The sequence below is a fragment of the Oxyura jamaicensis genome, chromosome 5, assembly GCF_011077185.1.
Source record: "Oxyura jamaicensis isolate SHBP4307 breed ruddy duck chromosome 5, BPBGC_Ojam_1.0, whole genome shotgun sequence".
In the NCBI taxonomy this organism is placed as follows: Eukaryota; Metazoa; Chordata; class Aves; order Anseriformes; family Anatidae; genus Oxyura; species Oxyura jamaicensis.
In genome coordinates, this window is record NC_048897.1 from 31530970 (window position 1) to 31546485 (window position 15516).

The following is a 15516-nucleotide window of genomic DNA, read 5'->3' on the forward strand; positions in this document are numbered from 1 at the left end:
TCGGCCGGGCTCGGCCGGACTGGGCTCGGCCGGGACAGCGGGGCCCCGGTCGGCTTCCCCGGCCGGGCCTCGGTGCGCGGCAGGCCCGTGCTGCGGGGCCGGGGGCTGCCCGGCGGGCTGCGGGAGGGCGCCGGTTGCCCCTCGGGGCGGAGGGGGGGAGGTTGGGGGCGGCCTGCGGCAGCCGGGGCTGCTCTGGGACGGGGCTGCGGGTGTTTGCAGGCCGGGGCCCTGTGGCTTAATGTGAAACCTTCAGTTTGAGGAGGGAAATCCCACCTCGGCGTGGCACGGAGGGGGAGGTGACTGTGGTAGGGTTAGGAGTTTGGCCAGGAGCTTAGGACACTGACAGCCCACAGGTAGGACGAGCGGGTGGGAATTTTGTCTGTGGCAAGTGGGGCTTGGTCTTATGCACGCTGTTGTAAGGAGCACAGGGTCCGTGTGTCTTGTTTTGCTGCTGAATTGGTGCTGACTTGCAAACTGCCTGTTTTACTTCTTGTTTTGCTCCCAGCTTTGCTGCCTGTCTACTCTTTGGAAGACTTCAGTCTGTTTGCTGTGTAGGCTGATCCCTGTGGTTTATAGTAACCAACACAATCATGTTAGGTAGAGAGTTAGTTGCAGGCTCTGTTGCCCTTAAGATGTGTAATAGAGCACATTCCTTCAAAGCAAAAGATGCAGCCGTAAGGCCTTTCCAGATGCAGAGCACTAGACCCAGCTGCCGCAGTAGTGGCTCCCTGCCACCATGGTTAGAAGCAGGTTTAACTCTTGCAAAAGGCAGGAAGGAGTGAAGTTAGCCCAAGAATCAGCAGTTATGCTGCATTGTTTCTCCCAGGCAGCTCAAAGTAAGTGTGTAACTCAGTTAATGTTACAAAGGCTATAGTGTACTGTAGTTCAGTAATACCTTAGTACTGACATTTATGTCTGGTGCTAATTGTTTGCTGTCATTTTTAGTAGGTATTGCCAATGGATGAACTGGTGCATGACTTGGCTTCAGCCTTAGAGCAGACTTCAGAACAAAACAAGCTGGATGAGCTATGGGAAGAGATGGCCCTAAGCCCACGGCAGCAGCGACGTCAGCTTCGCAAGAGACGGGGTCGCAAACGACGCTCAGACTTCACGCATCAGGCAGAGCATGCCTGCTGCTACAGCGAGGCCTCAGAGTCAAGCTTGGATGAAGCTGTGAAGGATTGCCGGGAGGTGCTGACAGCCAATTTCAGTGACTCTGATGACACAGCAGTGGTCAAACGACATCCAGCTCTCAGTGCCACCCTGAGGAGCAAGCAACACTCATGGCATGAGTCAGACTCCTTTACAGAGAACGCGCCGTGTCGACCTCTCAGGCGCCGTCGGAAAGTCAAACGTGTGACATCAGAGGTGGCTGCCAGTCTCCAGCAAAAGCTCAGGGTGTCAGAGTGGAACTACGAGAGGGGCTGCAGGTTCAAGTCGGCTAAGAAACAACGTCTTTCACGCTGGAAGGAAAACGCCCCTTGGACATCATCTAGTCGTGGCCTTTGTGAAACTGGAGAGAACAGGCCCTTCCTCAGCAAAGGGGGAAGGAAGGAGCGGATGGAGTGCGAAGCTGATGAGCAGAAGCAGGGCTCAGATGAAAATATGTCTGAATGGTGAGATCTCGATTTCTTCCCTGTGTTAGAGCTAGATGGCTGCCTTGCTTGAAGCTGCTTGTAAATCCCCTGCTTTGCTTTTAGAATAAGTTTTTATCAAAATTATTCAGAGCTGTCCCCTTTCTGAAGAGGGGAAATCCCTCAGCTACTTTTAAACTGTACATTTTTTTCCAGTAGCATTTCCTGTTAGTGCTGTATGGATCACCCAAACACTTTGAAAAGTTGGCAAAGTTATTACATTTCTGGCTTATATTATACAAGTAGCCCTCTGAAAAGTCTGTGGCCCTGCTGCTACAAAGTAGCATGCTTGTGGCTTGAAAACTGGCAGCTAAATCCCCTGCTGGCACTTGGGTTGTCTGATTGATTTGAACTGGTCTCGTTTTCAGAATTTACCATAAGTAATAATAGAGAACAGGTCAGATCTCCCATCGTGACTACTAGCCCTCTGTGCAGGTACTGTATGGACCTCAGTCAAAACATCTTGTCTGCAGCTCTGCATCTCTGAGTGGCTCTGGAATCAGCTCCTGAAAGGCTAGCTTTGGGATAAACTAGTGAGAAAATTAATTCAGTTTCACCCAACTTCTTTATACTTACAGGATAGGTCTGCACAAGCAGTGGAGTCTGGCATATCTCTGTGTCCAGTTTTGAAGAACTTTTGATGAAATTAGAAATGTAAAGAGATGAAAATAAGAAATGTAAATATTGTGGTCTGAGTTTGTTCATGTGTTGCTCTTGAGAAGTTTTCCCCTGAGTTTCATTTTTAGAATATTCGGGACTGTAAAACTGCTTCTGTACAAAGAGACTTTTCAGGTTAGAAAAGAAACAACTGCTGAGAGTCAAACGGAGGAGATTCCTTAACGAATGGCATACTAAAAAGGAATAGAGACTGTCATTGTGTGAGAAGCAGGAGACATTCAATACAAAAAGTGTATTACTTTTCATACACAATTTTTAGAACTCTGCTGTGGGACACTTTGGAGAAACTTTCCTGTATCCAAAAGGGGAATGTGGAGGATGGATTTATCAGGGGCTGTTAAGCATTATAGCCTAGATGGAAGATCTTGCTCAGGAAGTCCTGAAACTGCTGGAAGCTATAGGAACATACCAAGGAAATAGTCAATTGGTGTTACGGTCTTGCATTCTTTCCTCAGGCATCCTCTGTAATAGGCACCGTCAGAGAGAGGACAATGAATTTGACAAGTATAATTGTTTGCTCCAGTGTAATTGTTCATATGTTGGTGTTCATTTAAGTGTTCTGGCTGTCTAGTTGCTGCAGTTTGTCAGAGCGGACAAGTGGCACTTGGTTATCGAGGGCTTTGTGGGTAATAGCTGCAAACTCCTCAAAGGTATTTTCTGAGAGACTCTGAAAAGCACAGGCTGTGATACATCCTCACTGTCCTGATCCCGGGGACCACTGTTGCTTGTTTGGTTTGTATGTGACTGTTAGAGGATAGAAGTAGCAAAACAAAGGTCTTTTTTCTTGAAAAGTGGCTCTCTTTAGGTTAAAAAGTGAGTACAGAGTGGGCCTTTTCAAGAGACTAGTGGATACGTTTTTGTTATGAGTTGTTAAAAGCACTTCAGTCTCTTCAGTGCTGTTGCTGGTAGTCCAGGAAAGGAAACACACCGAGTAGCCCCTGAACGTTGCATGTCACTGGTGATGGACTGAGAGATACCCTTACTTGATGTGGCAGTGATGGACAGGGTTCCTTGAGGTTTCTTATTCCACCAGTCAGAGCCTGTTCCATCATGTCAAACTTGAACTTAAACCAGCAGGCTTTCATCCAGCCTTTATTTGTGCCAGACTTTAAAAGAGTAAGCAAACAGCTCTGTCTGGACTGTTACTTAAGGACCATGCTGAGGATATCGCTTTGTTCTGTCTCATTTGTCCCTTGGTCTCAAACTAATTATTGTGCAAGTGTCTGCATCAAATGACACTTACCATCTGCTGCCAAATCCTTGGGATTCTCTGAGAAATCAAATATTTCTCAGAATATTTGATGTCTCCAACACCACATGTGTGATCTGTGCTGTGACTCACTAGGGAGGGTCAAAGTTGGAGAGACACACACGCAAACCTCTTCGCTGCAGACTAACTATCCCTCGCAGCAGTGAAGGATCAGGCTTTGGTCTCTGCTGCTCCAAATATAGCACTTTGCTGCTAGCAGAGTGAAACTGCCTGTGCTCACCCTGCTCTTGCTCTGCTCTAGCTGCTTTTCCTGGTACCACGAGAGAAGTTCTTTGCACAGATGTGTAACAAGGGCATAGCCTGAGGAAAGGAGAAGAAAATTGGATGCCTAGGATAGAGGATCATATGGGTGTCATCACAAGTTGAGGGGAGGGAAAGTGACTGATAAAGCTCACAGTACTTGGAAACAGCCCACTGTGATCAAGCAGTTTATGGAACATTCTGGTACTGTATTGGTTCCACTGCTGTTCATGGAATCATTTTGGTTGGATAAACCTTCAAGATCATCACGTCCAACCACCTAACGCTGCAAGCCCACTGCTAAACCATGTCCCTAAGCACCACATCCACATGTCTCTTAAATACCTCCAGGGATGTTGACTCCACCACGTCCCTGCCTCATGTCCTTTGCTTTTCACCTGAGAAAAGAGACCCCTGGTGATGGGGAGTTTTACAAAACTAATGTGTTTTTAGACAACTAAGTTGTACGTTCAGAACTGATGGTTTCTTTCACCTTTTTTTTCCTCCACTCCAATGACACTTGCTTTTCTTTGTTATGTAGGAAAGAGTCTCTTTAAATGCTAACATACCAGCATTTTCTCTACTTTCTACAAAGCCCCTTATCCTAAGTCAGATCAAAAGCCTACTGTATTCAGTAGATAGACTCCCATTCATTGAGAAAGCTTTGGAAATGTATACTTAATGAGGAGGTAGTACTTACAGTTTGCTTGTAGGGCTTCACCTCATCTTTTTATGGAAGAAGATGTGCTGCATCATTGTGATTCAAACTGTGCATGAAATATTTGAAGTTGTCAAATGTGGCAGGAGGTGAACTGAGAGAAGGAAAGATGTGCGGGAACATTATGAGAGAAAGTGACGTTTCTAAATTGGGTAATGACATGACTCAAAGCCTAATTTGTAAATAATTGTGGAAACAACAGAGGAAGCAAGTGGTGTTAGTTTAAATAGTCATCTGTATATTTGTACAAGGGTGACAATTAACTGCTAAGACTGTTAGAAGTAACCTTCTGTCTCTTCTAATGCTTCGAGATTCCCTGCAGCCATAATAAAGCAAAGGGAAATTATATATCGAGTGCAGAAGTTCTTTCTCTTGTTGATCTAAGCTGAGTGCTCTCGGAATGGTCTGGGTTTAGCTTGAGGGCAGAACAAACCATGATACAAGAGCTGTCTGACAAATCACTTTGAGTGATGTGCTTGCTAGTGAGAGATGTTTGGTTTGGCTAATCTACTATCAAGTGCTGTAACTTGACTTTTTCAAGCTGCATTGCACTGACCCACCAGTGCTGTGGCTTCGCTGGCTGATGCTGATGTATTCTGGCCTGGGAGTGTAACCAGCGCTGCTGGAGGGAGCTGTTTTGATGACAGCCTGCAGTGGCACTCGAGAGCCTGGCTACGCTGATGAATTGGAGGCCAGTCTCTCAGTAAAGAAAAAAATTCCTCTCTTGGAAGGCAAGTGACAAAGACAGAGTGTTCAGCATCCCCTCCTTCTCCAGCCCAGCATGACCTTCTGCAGCCCCTCGGTGCCTCTTGTTTTCTTATTTTTATAGAAAATCAATATCTCTCCTGACACAAACAATAGCTCAGGAGAAAGAATAAATGGGGGAAACCTGAGATCTCTGTCCATCACCTCTCACTTTAACTCCCCCAAACTATTTAATTATAAGCATGCTTTGCTCCAGGTGTTTGTGACAGTGAAATTGCTAAATGAGGACCATTTTAACCAAAGATTGGGTGATCAATAACACTCTATAGCAGCAGGTTGTTGGATCAATAGGATTCATTATTTCATGGTTAAGGTAAGTAGCCTCCTTTGCAAGTGGAGGTCATTAATCAGCGCTTACTGGACCTGCAGAAAGGCTTGTGGAGGAGTCTAGTTTGTGTTCAGCCCTGAAGTGTAAAATGGGTGGTAAAGAGGGTGAATGAGAGCCACGAAAATTCATTGAAGTAAGGCACAGGCAGTAACGTTTATCTGTAAGGAACTAAAGAGCTCTCAGTACAACAGGGTGCTTAAAGTACTGTTAATGTGATCTGGAATCTTGACTTAATGCTTTTTCCTTTCTCAGGCACCTTTCCTCTGAGGATGCTAAAACCCTTATGAAGCAGTCACTCAATCCTTGAATCTGCTGCTTGTGAGGACTATTAATCCAGGCTTTCAAAAGGGAAAGCAGACACGCTAAGAGATTTGCCCAGGGTGATACAGTGAGTTGGTAGGAGAGCTAGGAATGAAACAAATGACTCATGGTTATCAGTCCTTGGCCTTAATTGCGATTGTGTTTATGTGGGAGGGCAAATGGATGGCCAAACTTTGTAATGAATTGATTTGGAATTTGATATTAATTTACATACTGAAACGTGGGACTAATATACAGACCTTTCAGTGTTCATCCTTTTAGTGTAAATGGCCTTTATGCAATGATGAAGATGCAGAGTTTGTAGATACCCCACATGATGAGTTTATTTGCTTACACTTCAGAGTGTATTTTCCAAGAGCAATAATATACTCAAGAATAGGTTTATTACGTTCCTGCAGTTTTTTGGGATTACACTTCTTGTGATAACCCATCCTTCTGCTTTGAAAACTGAAGGGTTTTGTGTCTAGTATGACACAATCCCCTTGAAGTGGGCAAGGGATGCTTTCTAACAGTGCTCCCTGACTGGGGATTGATTGGGATGCTGACTTACATCTGGTGTTCACATCTCCTCTTAGGCCTTAGTGCTAAAGGGGTGGGCAGAAAGTAGCTCTGCTTGTTCTTATATCTCTCAGCTAAATCGGGAGAAGTATTGCCCAAAGTGTCTGAGGATTGATTTAATATCAGCATTAAAGCCATCAGATGCTTGGGACTGACCTGAGCATGTACTTCTGCTGCAAATATTCATCTAGTTTTACAGTCAATTAACGGCTTTCTACACATTAATTTCTAGTTTAATTCATTGGTTCAGGAATTAAGCCTCCTGTAACCGCTTCAGCAAATGCAAAGCGTGCTGTGACAAGGTTGCGTTGAGCAGTAGCAAGTAGTGCTGTGCTAAGGTATTTAGCTGAGGAGTTACAAATGTACCCATTGCTCTTCCCTCTAAAGAAAATAAAAGTTGCTGTAGATCGAAGGGGTCTTTATGTAGCTCTGTAACGCATTTGAGAAAAAATGAAGTCTGAAATACAAAACTTCAGATGTTTTTCAGTAGCTGTTATGTGACCCAAGGACAGTTAACTGCACTTAATTTCCTAGTGAGTATTCCAGACAATGTCAGACTCAGGTTATTAGCTCTAGTACCCGAGGCAAATGCCATTGTATTAATTACTTTTTGATATGTTAGAACTAGACTAGATACAGGATTCTACTCTTTTTCAAGTGATGCAGCATTGCTAGGATTTAACGGAAAGATTATATCCCATGCTAGAGCCAGCCACATATCTGAAATGCAGTGTTACCTAATTTCAGTGAAATATGTATAGCATTTTGGGCTCAGAGAAGCTAGTAAAATGTAAGAAAGTGTTTTTTGTTTTGTATCTGCTGGAATTATAACTGTTTTTTCAGTGTTTTTTTTTGTTTTTGTTGCAGTGAAACCAGCAGTGTATGCAGCAGCAGTGATACTGGCCTGTTTACCAATGATGAGGGGCGCCAAGGTAACAACTGTCCTGTGATTTTCCTCAAGTGTTACTGGAGAATTTCTATTAATTTATAAATACAAAGAAGGATACAGACCTGAAGACAGAAAGAGAGGGAAGTACGGGAGAAAGGCCAGTGGCTGAGAAGTGCTAGAAGTTAAGAAAATTATCTGAGAGGGCTGGAAATGTGTGATTTTTGGTAACATTACACTCTTGTATATCAGATCTATAAAATTATATACATATACATATATATACATATATATATGTATATGAAACTACTGTTATGGCAAGGTCTGGAAATAGAAGTTTTAGAGCTCTCCGTAGTGAAAGAGCAAAGCTTGTGATCTATTGCTATAGGTTTTTTAGATGTTGTCTGCATGCTACTGCAGCCTGAATCTGTTATTTTTTCTCTATGGGCAGGAAGAGAAAACTCCAAAAAATCAGTTAGTAGTGGCAAGTTGCCTAAGGGACTGCTAAGAAAACCAGTAATGTGTGATAGATTTTATTTCTGTAAATAGCTGTTCTTCCCTTGCTCTTGTGTGCATTAGTTGAGCCTAATATCTTCAATGTCTATTGCAGAAGTGAGTTCTTAGGGGTTTGAGCGTGGACTGTATGCTGACTTTATCGGTGACACCATAGTGTTCAGTTTCTGGGGGATGTGGTGGAAGTTAAGTGCAAAAGCAGTTGCAGTAGGCACATAGGCACTCAGGATTATTATTCTTGGAGAAGAGAGGATATGACCCTAGAGACCTGTAAGGCCATGCAGCTCGTACAGGTGTGCACCCTGTCACGTTTCAAAAGCTAAGATTTGGATGAGATCTCTTCTGGGAATATGTGAATGCTAAAGGAAGTAGAACCAGTAACTCAGTAGGAAATATTGCTCCCACTAACTTGTTACCAGCCCAGGTGTCTGTGTGAAGGAGTATGCTGCTAGCAAATTTACGGACACTTTTTTATGATGATGTGTTAGGCTGTAGGGCTCATCTGTTGTGACCATATATGGCTGGAGTACTTTCCCTGAGAGTATGAATTTCAGAGATCAGCATTGCTCTGGAAATAATTGTTTCCAGCCTCCCATAGTTCAAAAGCAACAGAAAGGTCAAATCTCCTGTCCCCTATTTTTGCTGATAACTCTTCTGGGAGAGCTGAAATTAGTAAGCACTAGCATACTAGGTAATGAAGCAGTGTGGTAACTGAAGTGTTGAATTTTTGCCTCATCACTCAAGGCAAGATTGGTGTAGATGATGCGCACATATACACATGTGCATGTATACAGACCTGTAAGAGGTTCACTATCACCTCTGCTTGTTTAAACAGTTTATACTGTAACAGTTTAGTGGGCAAAAGACATTTTAGCTTATGTTAAAGAGGGCTGATGAGATCTTAGAAAAATCATGTTGTTGCATTTTCAGATTAAATAAGGAACATATTTTTTTCCCCTCTTTTTGACAATTTCTGGTCATAAAGAAGTAAATAACAGGTCTTTGCTTTAGCGAGAATACAAATGGAGAAAACACAAAACATTTTTTTTTGTCATAGATCATATCAAAGATAGTTTTCTAGTCAATCCCAAACTGAATAATTTGAAATAGCAATGTACTTAAGTTGAATAGAGCTTTTTTCCCTTCTTTTGGGGTTATGTTGTGTAATATATATTTGCTGTGGCTAATTAAATGAGTTGTCTTTGAAATGCACTGATAGCTGGAATTGCAGTGAGTGGAGAATGATCCTACTGTATAATTGGATTGCAAGTTTTTGTTAAATGCACAGAAATCTCTCAAGACAAATGTTGCAGAGGTATCAGTACATGATCCTGGTTGTTAATGTTTGTCTTGTGGAAGTAGTGATTTGAGGTAAGACACTGCAGAGGTCACTGCACTGAGCCTGTCTGAATTTAAGAAGCGTTTGGACTGTGCACTTAGTCACATGATCTAAAATTTTGGGTAGACCTGTGTGGTGCCAGGAGTTGGGCTTGATGATCCTTATGGGTCCCTTCCAACTTGGAATATTCTATGATTCTGTGATTCTATGATTACACTATGCGCACAGAGCCAAAACTGTAAGGGTTATTTTTGCATGAGTTATGATCACTTAGAAGACCTAGACAACATTACTAAGTTTTTGTTTAATGTAAGGTGGGTAGTGGTATGTCTATATTTCAAAATATATTTGTCATAAGCATTCTTGATCAACTGACGTATCATTGAAATAAAAAGCAGTGTGAGAGCTTTGGGTTGAAGTGTTCTGTCTGTCTTTGCTGTTGCTGATTGGAGGTGGTTTTGGGTGCAGCTTCTTCTGTTATGTGTGAGATGATTCATACTAGGATGAGTTTTTTTTTTTTACTGCTTTTTTTGGCTGGCACAGTGTGTGGGTAGGCATAATGGTGTTCAGTCAGGGATAACGTGACTTGGTGAAGAGAGAGAGGATAATAACTGGGAATCCTGGTGTCTTAATGATAGGCAAATGAGAGTTTGCCCCAAGTCAGGTGCCTTAATATTTTAAGGCAAGGTAAAATACCATGCAATTACACAGGATTGTTTGTTAGATGGGATGCTGAAGAGCTAAGTGTCTCTGCTATCATCCTGCTTTTTTCTTACACTGCTCATGCGCTACTGCCCCCAGGGGATTTCTGGCCAGGCAGGTTTACCCTGAATGGTGTCCAACGCAGTTCAGTATTAGACTGCAACTATTAATTACAGAGGCCCTGCTTTATGGAGTCATTTTGGTAATGACTTGTTGCTGCTGCAGGGAGGTTGTAGTTCTGACAGATTTTAAGGAATTTTGATTGGGCCAGACTCACTGTATGGTTAGGATTTACACTCAGAGTGACCATTTCAAAGTCTTTTTTTTTTTTTTTTTTTTTTTTTTCCTCTCCTGTTTGCTGCTGTATTAGGAGACTAGGGATCTGCATCATCACTGAGTATGCTCCTTTTACTTACTCTGTGAGTCTGGTGTCCTGTTGTGAAATCTTTCCTATGGTGGCCTAGAACCCATGTGCCAAATGATTGGCCTCTACTTCTGTCACAGTAATTACTTCAGAGAAAGAGTTGTGCATTAGACATCACACAGCATTGAACTAAGGTTGATGAGATGCAGCTAAAGCTGCCCTAGGCAGGTCTATAAAGAAAGCTTTGTTCTATAGGGAAATTTTGTAGACTGAGTTGTATAGTTTAAAGCATTTAGTGAGGCTCCATAGTTACTGCAGATGATTGAAACAGAATACAAATATAAGGTTCTTCAGGAAGGAATTCCTAATGAGACTTCAGCTGTTGTTCCACATCCAAAAATGCCTACCTGTAGTACTTTGTGGGACAGTCACAGGGCATGTTGGTGTTTCTCGTTGATTATTCCATCCTGCTTCTCTAGGAGATGATGAACAGAGCGATTGGTTTTATGAAGGAGAATGTGTCCCAGGATTCACTGTCCCCAACCTCCTTCCCAAGTGGGGAGCTGACCACCGATCTGAAGTGGAGCGGATTGACTCAGGACTGGAAAAGCTCTCAGATTCCACGTTTCTTTTGCCCTCACGACCAGCTCAGAGAGGTGAGCTCCACAAAGAATGACATGTGATTGTGAACTTTTGATGTGATGACGAGTAGATTTTATTCACAGATGCTGCAACATAAACTGATGTTAGTGATCTGTTTCTGTAATAATCCAACTAAAAATAGCTGCGCTGGTAGTGTAGAAGACACAAAAATACTCATTCCTCTTATCAGCTGTCTTTTTTTTTTTAATGTTTTTTTGATTTGTGAATAAAATGGCATATTTACTTCATGTGGATTGAGAAACAGAGACAGAAATACTGATTTGACCACTGAATCAACTGTTTTTCCTGGCTGTTTTACTAGGAAGAATTTTCAGTTTTCTTGTGTTTGATTTTCAGGCTTTCATGCTCGCCTGAATCGCCTTCCAGGAGCTGCTGCCCGTTGTCTCCGAAAAGGTCGAAGGAGGCTTGTTGGCAAGGTATTCCCTTTTGCAAGATAATTCATTTGTATTTCCAATGCTGATTATTGCTGAAGTGCTATTCTAAGACTGCACTTGAATCCTTTCCTGCAGAAAGGGAGCCCTGTACATTTTTTTCATATAGTCTTTGATTCGGTTAAATGTTTTCACTGCTGAAAGTTGATTGAGTAACCAAGTGGATTTTGAGACAGGCTTGGAGTGGCAGAGACAGTTGATTAGTGCTAGAATCGGTATGAAAGGAGGTCTGAAGATGAATGACAGAGAACATAAATATCAAGAAGATTTACTCACTAAGTAGGGGAAAATAATGATAGCATGAGACTTGTACATGCCTGTAATTTAGGAGTACAAGGGTAGAGAGGTAACCAAAAACTGAAGGAAGGTAAAATTTTAGGTTGGGAAGTAAACTGATATAAATGACTGCAGAAGCAGGTGGTTTTAGCTGTTCCATTTTTAGGGATGAGATAGAGTGAAAAGGTACATACAATAATGTTACCTAAAGCCATTGACCTTTTTTTTTTTATGGTCATTAACCATTTTTATAGGCATAGGGCAAACAAAATGCTAATTCTGTTCTTAAAGGAATAAATGATACTTGGCAGATGGTCTGGATGCTTGGTCTGGATCTTGAAGAGTGGAGTGCAGTTGTGTAGTATAAAAGATGTTTCTGAGAGTCTGCTGTGCTAGGTTTTACTGGGACATGACCTTGAAGATACCAGCTTATATTCTGATTTGGCTGGCTTTAGAGTTTGTCAACTCTCTGTGTCTTAGAGGGGCCTGGATTGTAGGTGAGTGTGATTTCTTCAAAAGCTGTTGTCATACTTGAAGATTCTTGTTAGTCCCTTCTTCCTTCCACTCACCTTGCTTAGTTGTAACAAGTGTTTAAAATATGAATCCTCAGCAGGCAAGAGACTGGCTTTGGGTAGGGTTCCTCAGGCCACCTGCAAGTGGCTGGGCCTTTTGGCAGCACCTCTAATGATCCAAATGAGAAGGATAATATTTACTTGTTTAATTCATCTTCATCACCTTAAAGGGATCTTTGTCATTTGCAGCGGAGGTCACTGCTCCCCCTTCCCCATCTCTCTCTAAATTGTAATCATAAATAATGAGTTTCATTCAGAGCTCCCCGCCAGCGAGCTGCTAATTACCAAAAGTACGGCTTGTAATTTACACAGTAATAAACCGTAAATTTAAACATTACGGCACTTTCAGTTAATAATTTTCCTGCTATAACAAATAGCCCATCTTTTACCCCTGCTGTTACTACTCCCCCTAAACTTTGAATGTGTTTTGCTTATGTAACCTGGAGTGAAACTGTGAAAAATCTTAACTGAGAAAACCTTTTACCCTCATCCTCAGACCCTTACCACAAAGTATGTTTCTTTCCTGGAGGTAGCTGCTATGCAGATATGAAGCTGGTGCTTCAGGCTGTGTGTGTATGTGTATGCCAGCCTCAAGCACATACACAGGGCCGTGTCTCACAGGGAAAAACATGCTCCCAGAGCAAGTCCTTTCTCCTAGGATATACTTTTTCTTTATAGATGGTAGATGTCCGCATGCTAAGTTGCTGTTTTCAGGAAGGGCAAACTTTATGCTTCCTTTTGTTCCATTCACCTGCACTTTGTGAATCCCCTTCCCCTTTGGTTGGAGAGGCTGGATTCAGTTTTGTGAGGAAGGTCTCTGTTGGCAGGGTATGCGATGTCCTGACTTTTCAGCCTGTGCCTGGCTCAGCTGACACCAGCAAACTGGAAACAAGCATTCCTCAATCATTTTCCCTGTTCTTCACTGCATCTTTGTGCTGCATACTTCATGCTGGTTCAGCCCTTGGTGCACCCCGTACAAGCAAATGTAGAAACTAAAACAGTAAAAAAAAAAAAAAAAAAAAAAGAGGACAACAAAAACTGAATGGTCTTCTGCCATTATTAGTTAAATCAACTCAGTTGAGGTTCTAAAGGGAGAGGGTGGATACATTTAGCTAAGAGTGGGGCTGGGGGAGCAAGATCTATTCTTATGGGCAGTAGCAAACTTAGGTCTGCTCATTGCATGAGTCTGCAACCTTTCACCTGTCTTTATGTTTCAGGAGACCTCCATGAGCACTGTGGGCACCGAGAGGCTAGGTCATATTGTTAGTGATCCACGCCAGAAAGAGTAAGGCTCTTAACAGCTGTTGGGTAGAGCTTTGGGAGGGGAGGAAGAACTATGGGGTCCTCTTCCCTTCTGCGATTGAAGGGAATGAAGAGCTTTGGGGTAACTTAACAATGCTGAATGGGAGACAGTCCTCAGCTGACAGCTTCTCTGTTTTCTTATTTGGAATTGCGGACTCTTTAGTTACTAGGCTGTCCCAGTATGTTAACACTGCTCAAATGTCCTTTTGGATCCAGTCAGCTTTTTCTTTCCCCCTCTCTTATACTGTGCCATTGTAATAACTGCATATCTCCTGCACAGTGTGAGAAGATTGAGCCCGGTATGTTAGTTATTTAAAAAGCTTATTTGTGGACTCACACTATGGTTGCACACCCAGACAATAGAAATGATGCTGACAAGGCAGTAGTGAAATTACGTTCTTTCTTTGGTGTTCTCTGTCTCCTTCCCCAGTTTGTGTTTTAAAATTGAAGTCACCAATGGAAATAGACATGGTGCCTATTCCTTGGCATCTCTCTAATTTTGTTCTTGTTGGGCTATGGCTAGGTAAAAGCAGTAAAGGTGGCTCCTCCTGAGTGTAGTGCAGTGGGTCCAGCCTGATTGGTATTCAGTTTTCTTCCCTGGGTTTGAAATTTCTTGTTTTTAATGAGTCCTATTGACATTTAATCTTTCTCTTTCTCCCTCCATCTTTTTCTTTTTCTTGCCCTTCTGTCCTTATCCTCAACCCTCATTTTTCCCTCTGTGTTCCTTCCTTCCTTGGTGTTGCTCCCACCTGTCCTTCCAGTTTTTGGTTACCATCCATGGGGAAGAGAGATCGCAACCAGGTAAGCTGACTGTGCTCTACCTTTTTTATTTTCTTGGTTTCATTCTCTCCGGTAAGAACAAAGTGCTGGCTTCTGATCTCCCTCACACTGTGGTGTTTGCATGTGAGGTAAGGTAGCCTTGTCCCTTCTTGTTTTGGTAACTGATGTCTTCTGGGCATTGAATGCAACTCATGTCACTGGCGTTATATTGTCTGTTTGAACTGAATAGCTCACAAACTCCTTTTGTTTATCTCCCTGTTTCAGGTTAGCATATGCCTACCTCTCCAATAATGAGTGGGAGGGAGAATAACTCTTGGCAGGAGGAACTTTGGCCTCACAAAATTCTATAATAATTGGAACATTTTTCTCTTTTTGAATGCTTTGTTTTTTCCTTGTTTGGCTCAGGCTTCTACCTGATAGTCTCTTCAACAGAGAACGGGGAAAAAAAAGTCATCTGACTGTAATTAAATAAGCAACTGTAACAAGAAAAAGTAAGAGGTGATTAGCAAGAGAAATAGGCACTCTTTTAACTGACTGAAGCTCTTGTGTAGGTACTCATACTGTTTTGTATTCTCTGTATGTAAATCTTGCATAGCTTCAGTGGTAGGAGGCTTTTTTACTTTCAGTGTAAGAGCACAAGTTTCTGATAGCAGCAAGCCAAAAAAAAAAATAAAAAATCAACAGCCAAAAAAACACTTCCAATTGAGCAGTCATGTTGTAACGGTGTTCCTAGTAATGCACACTCCCTTCTGTTCCATTGCAAGTTGGTTTTTGATTGGTGAACACTAGGACTGAAAGTTGTTTTACCCTTCAGGTGACTATAAATACATACATGGCAAGAAATTATTTCTATGCCTTTGTGCAAAGTAATTTCTAGGCCTTTGTGCAACTGTGTGTTTCTTGTTAATGGCAGCATTTCACATACCACTTTTATATTTTTAAGAATGATAACTCTGTAAGCTTTAAAATGACCTATATAAATCAGTTTTATTTTTCATAACTGAACTTGAATCAGCTGCAGAGAGTTACTGGTGATTCTCCCCTACTGTGCAGCTGTGGTGTTATTTCACTGATGGTGAACTAATAGTCCAATTTAAGGAGGAGTTCCCCGATAACAGAAGCTTTGTAATACATAGCATCTCTTCTCTGTCAGAAAATTTGAAGGCAAAGGCCTAG

The 15516-nt window shown here is 42.3% G+C and overlaps 1 protein-coding gene across 6 annotated transcripts in view; it reads left to right on the plus strand.

Moving 5' to 3' along the window:
* Window positions 1-15516, plus strand: part of GPATCH2L (G-patch domain containing 2 like) — a 36037-nt gene that overhangs the window by 574 nt on the left and 19947 nt on the right. For 2 of the 6 annotated variants that reach the window (XM_035327661.1, XM_035327662.1), the window contains exons 2-7: window positions 946-1616; window positions 7380-7444; window positions 10796-10972; window positions 11316-11395; window positions 13476-13543; window positions 14322-14361. In XM_035327661.1, coding sequence (XP_035183552.1) covers window positions 958-1616; window positions 7380-7444; window positions 10796-10972; window positions 11316-11395; window positions 13476-13543; window positions 14322-14361 — 1089 coding nt within the window. In that variant the 5' untranslated portion in view covers window positions 946-957. Of the gene's footprint in view, window positions 1-371; window positions 598-945; window positions 1617-7379; window positions 7445-10795; window positions 10973-11315; window positions 11396-13475; window positions 13544-14321; window positions 14362-14413; window positions 14469-15516 lie in introns of those variants that run through there. The other 4 variants (XM_035327660.1, XM_035327659.1, XM_035327658.1 and 1 more) reach the window with 4 other exon arrangements.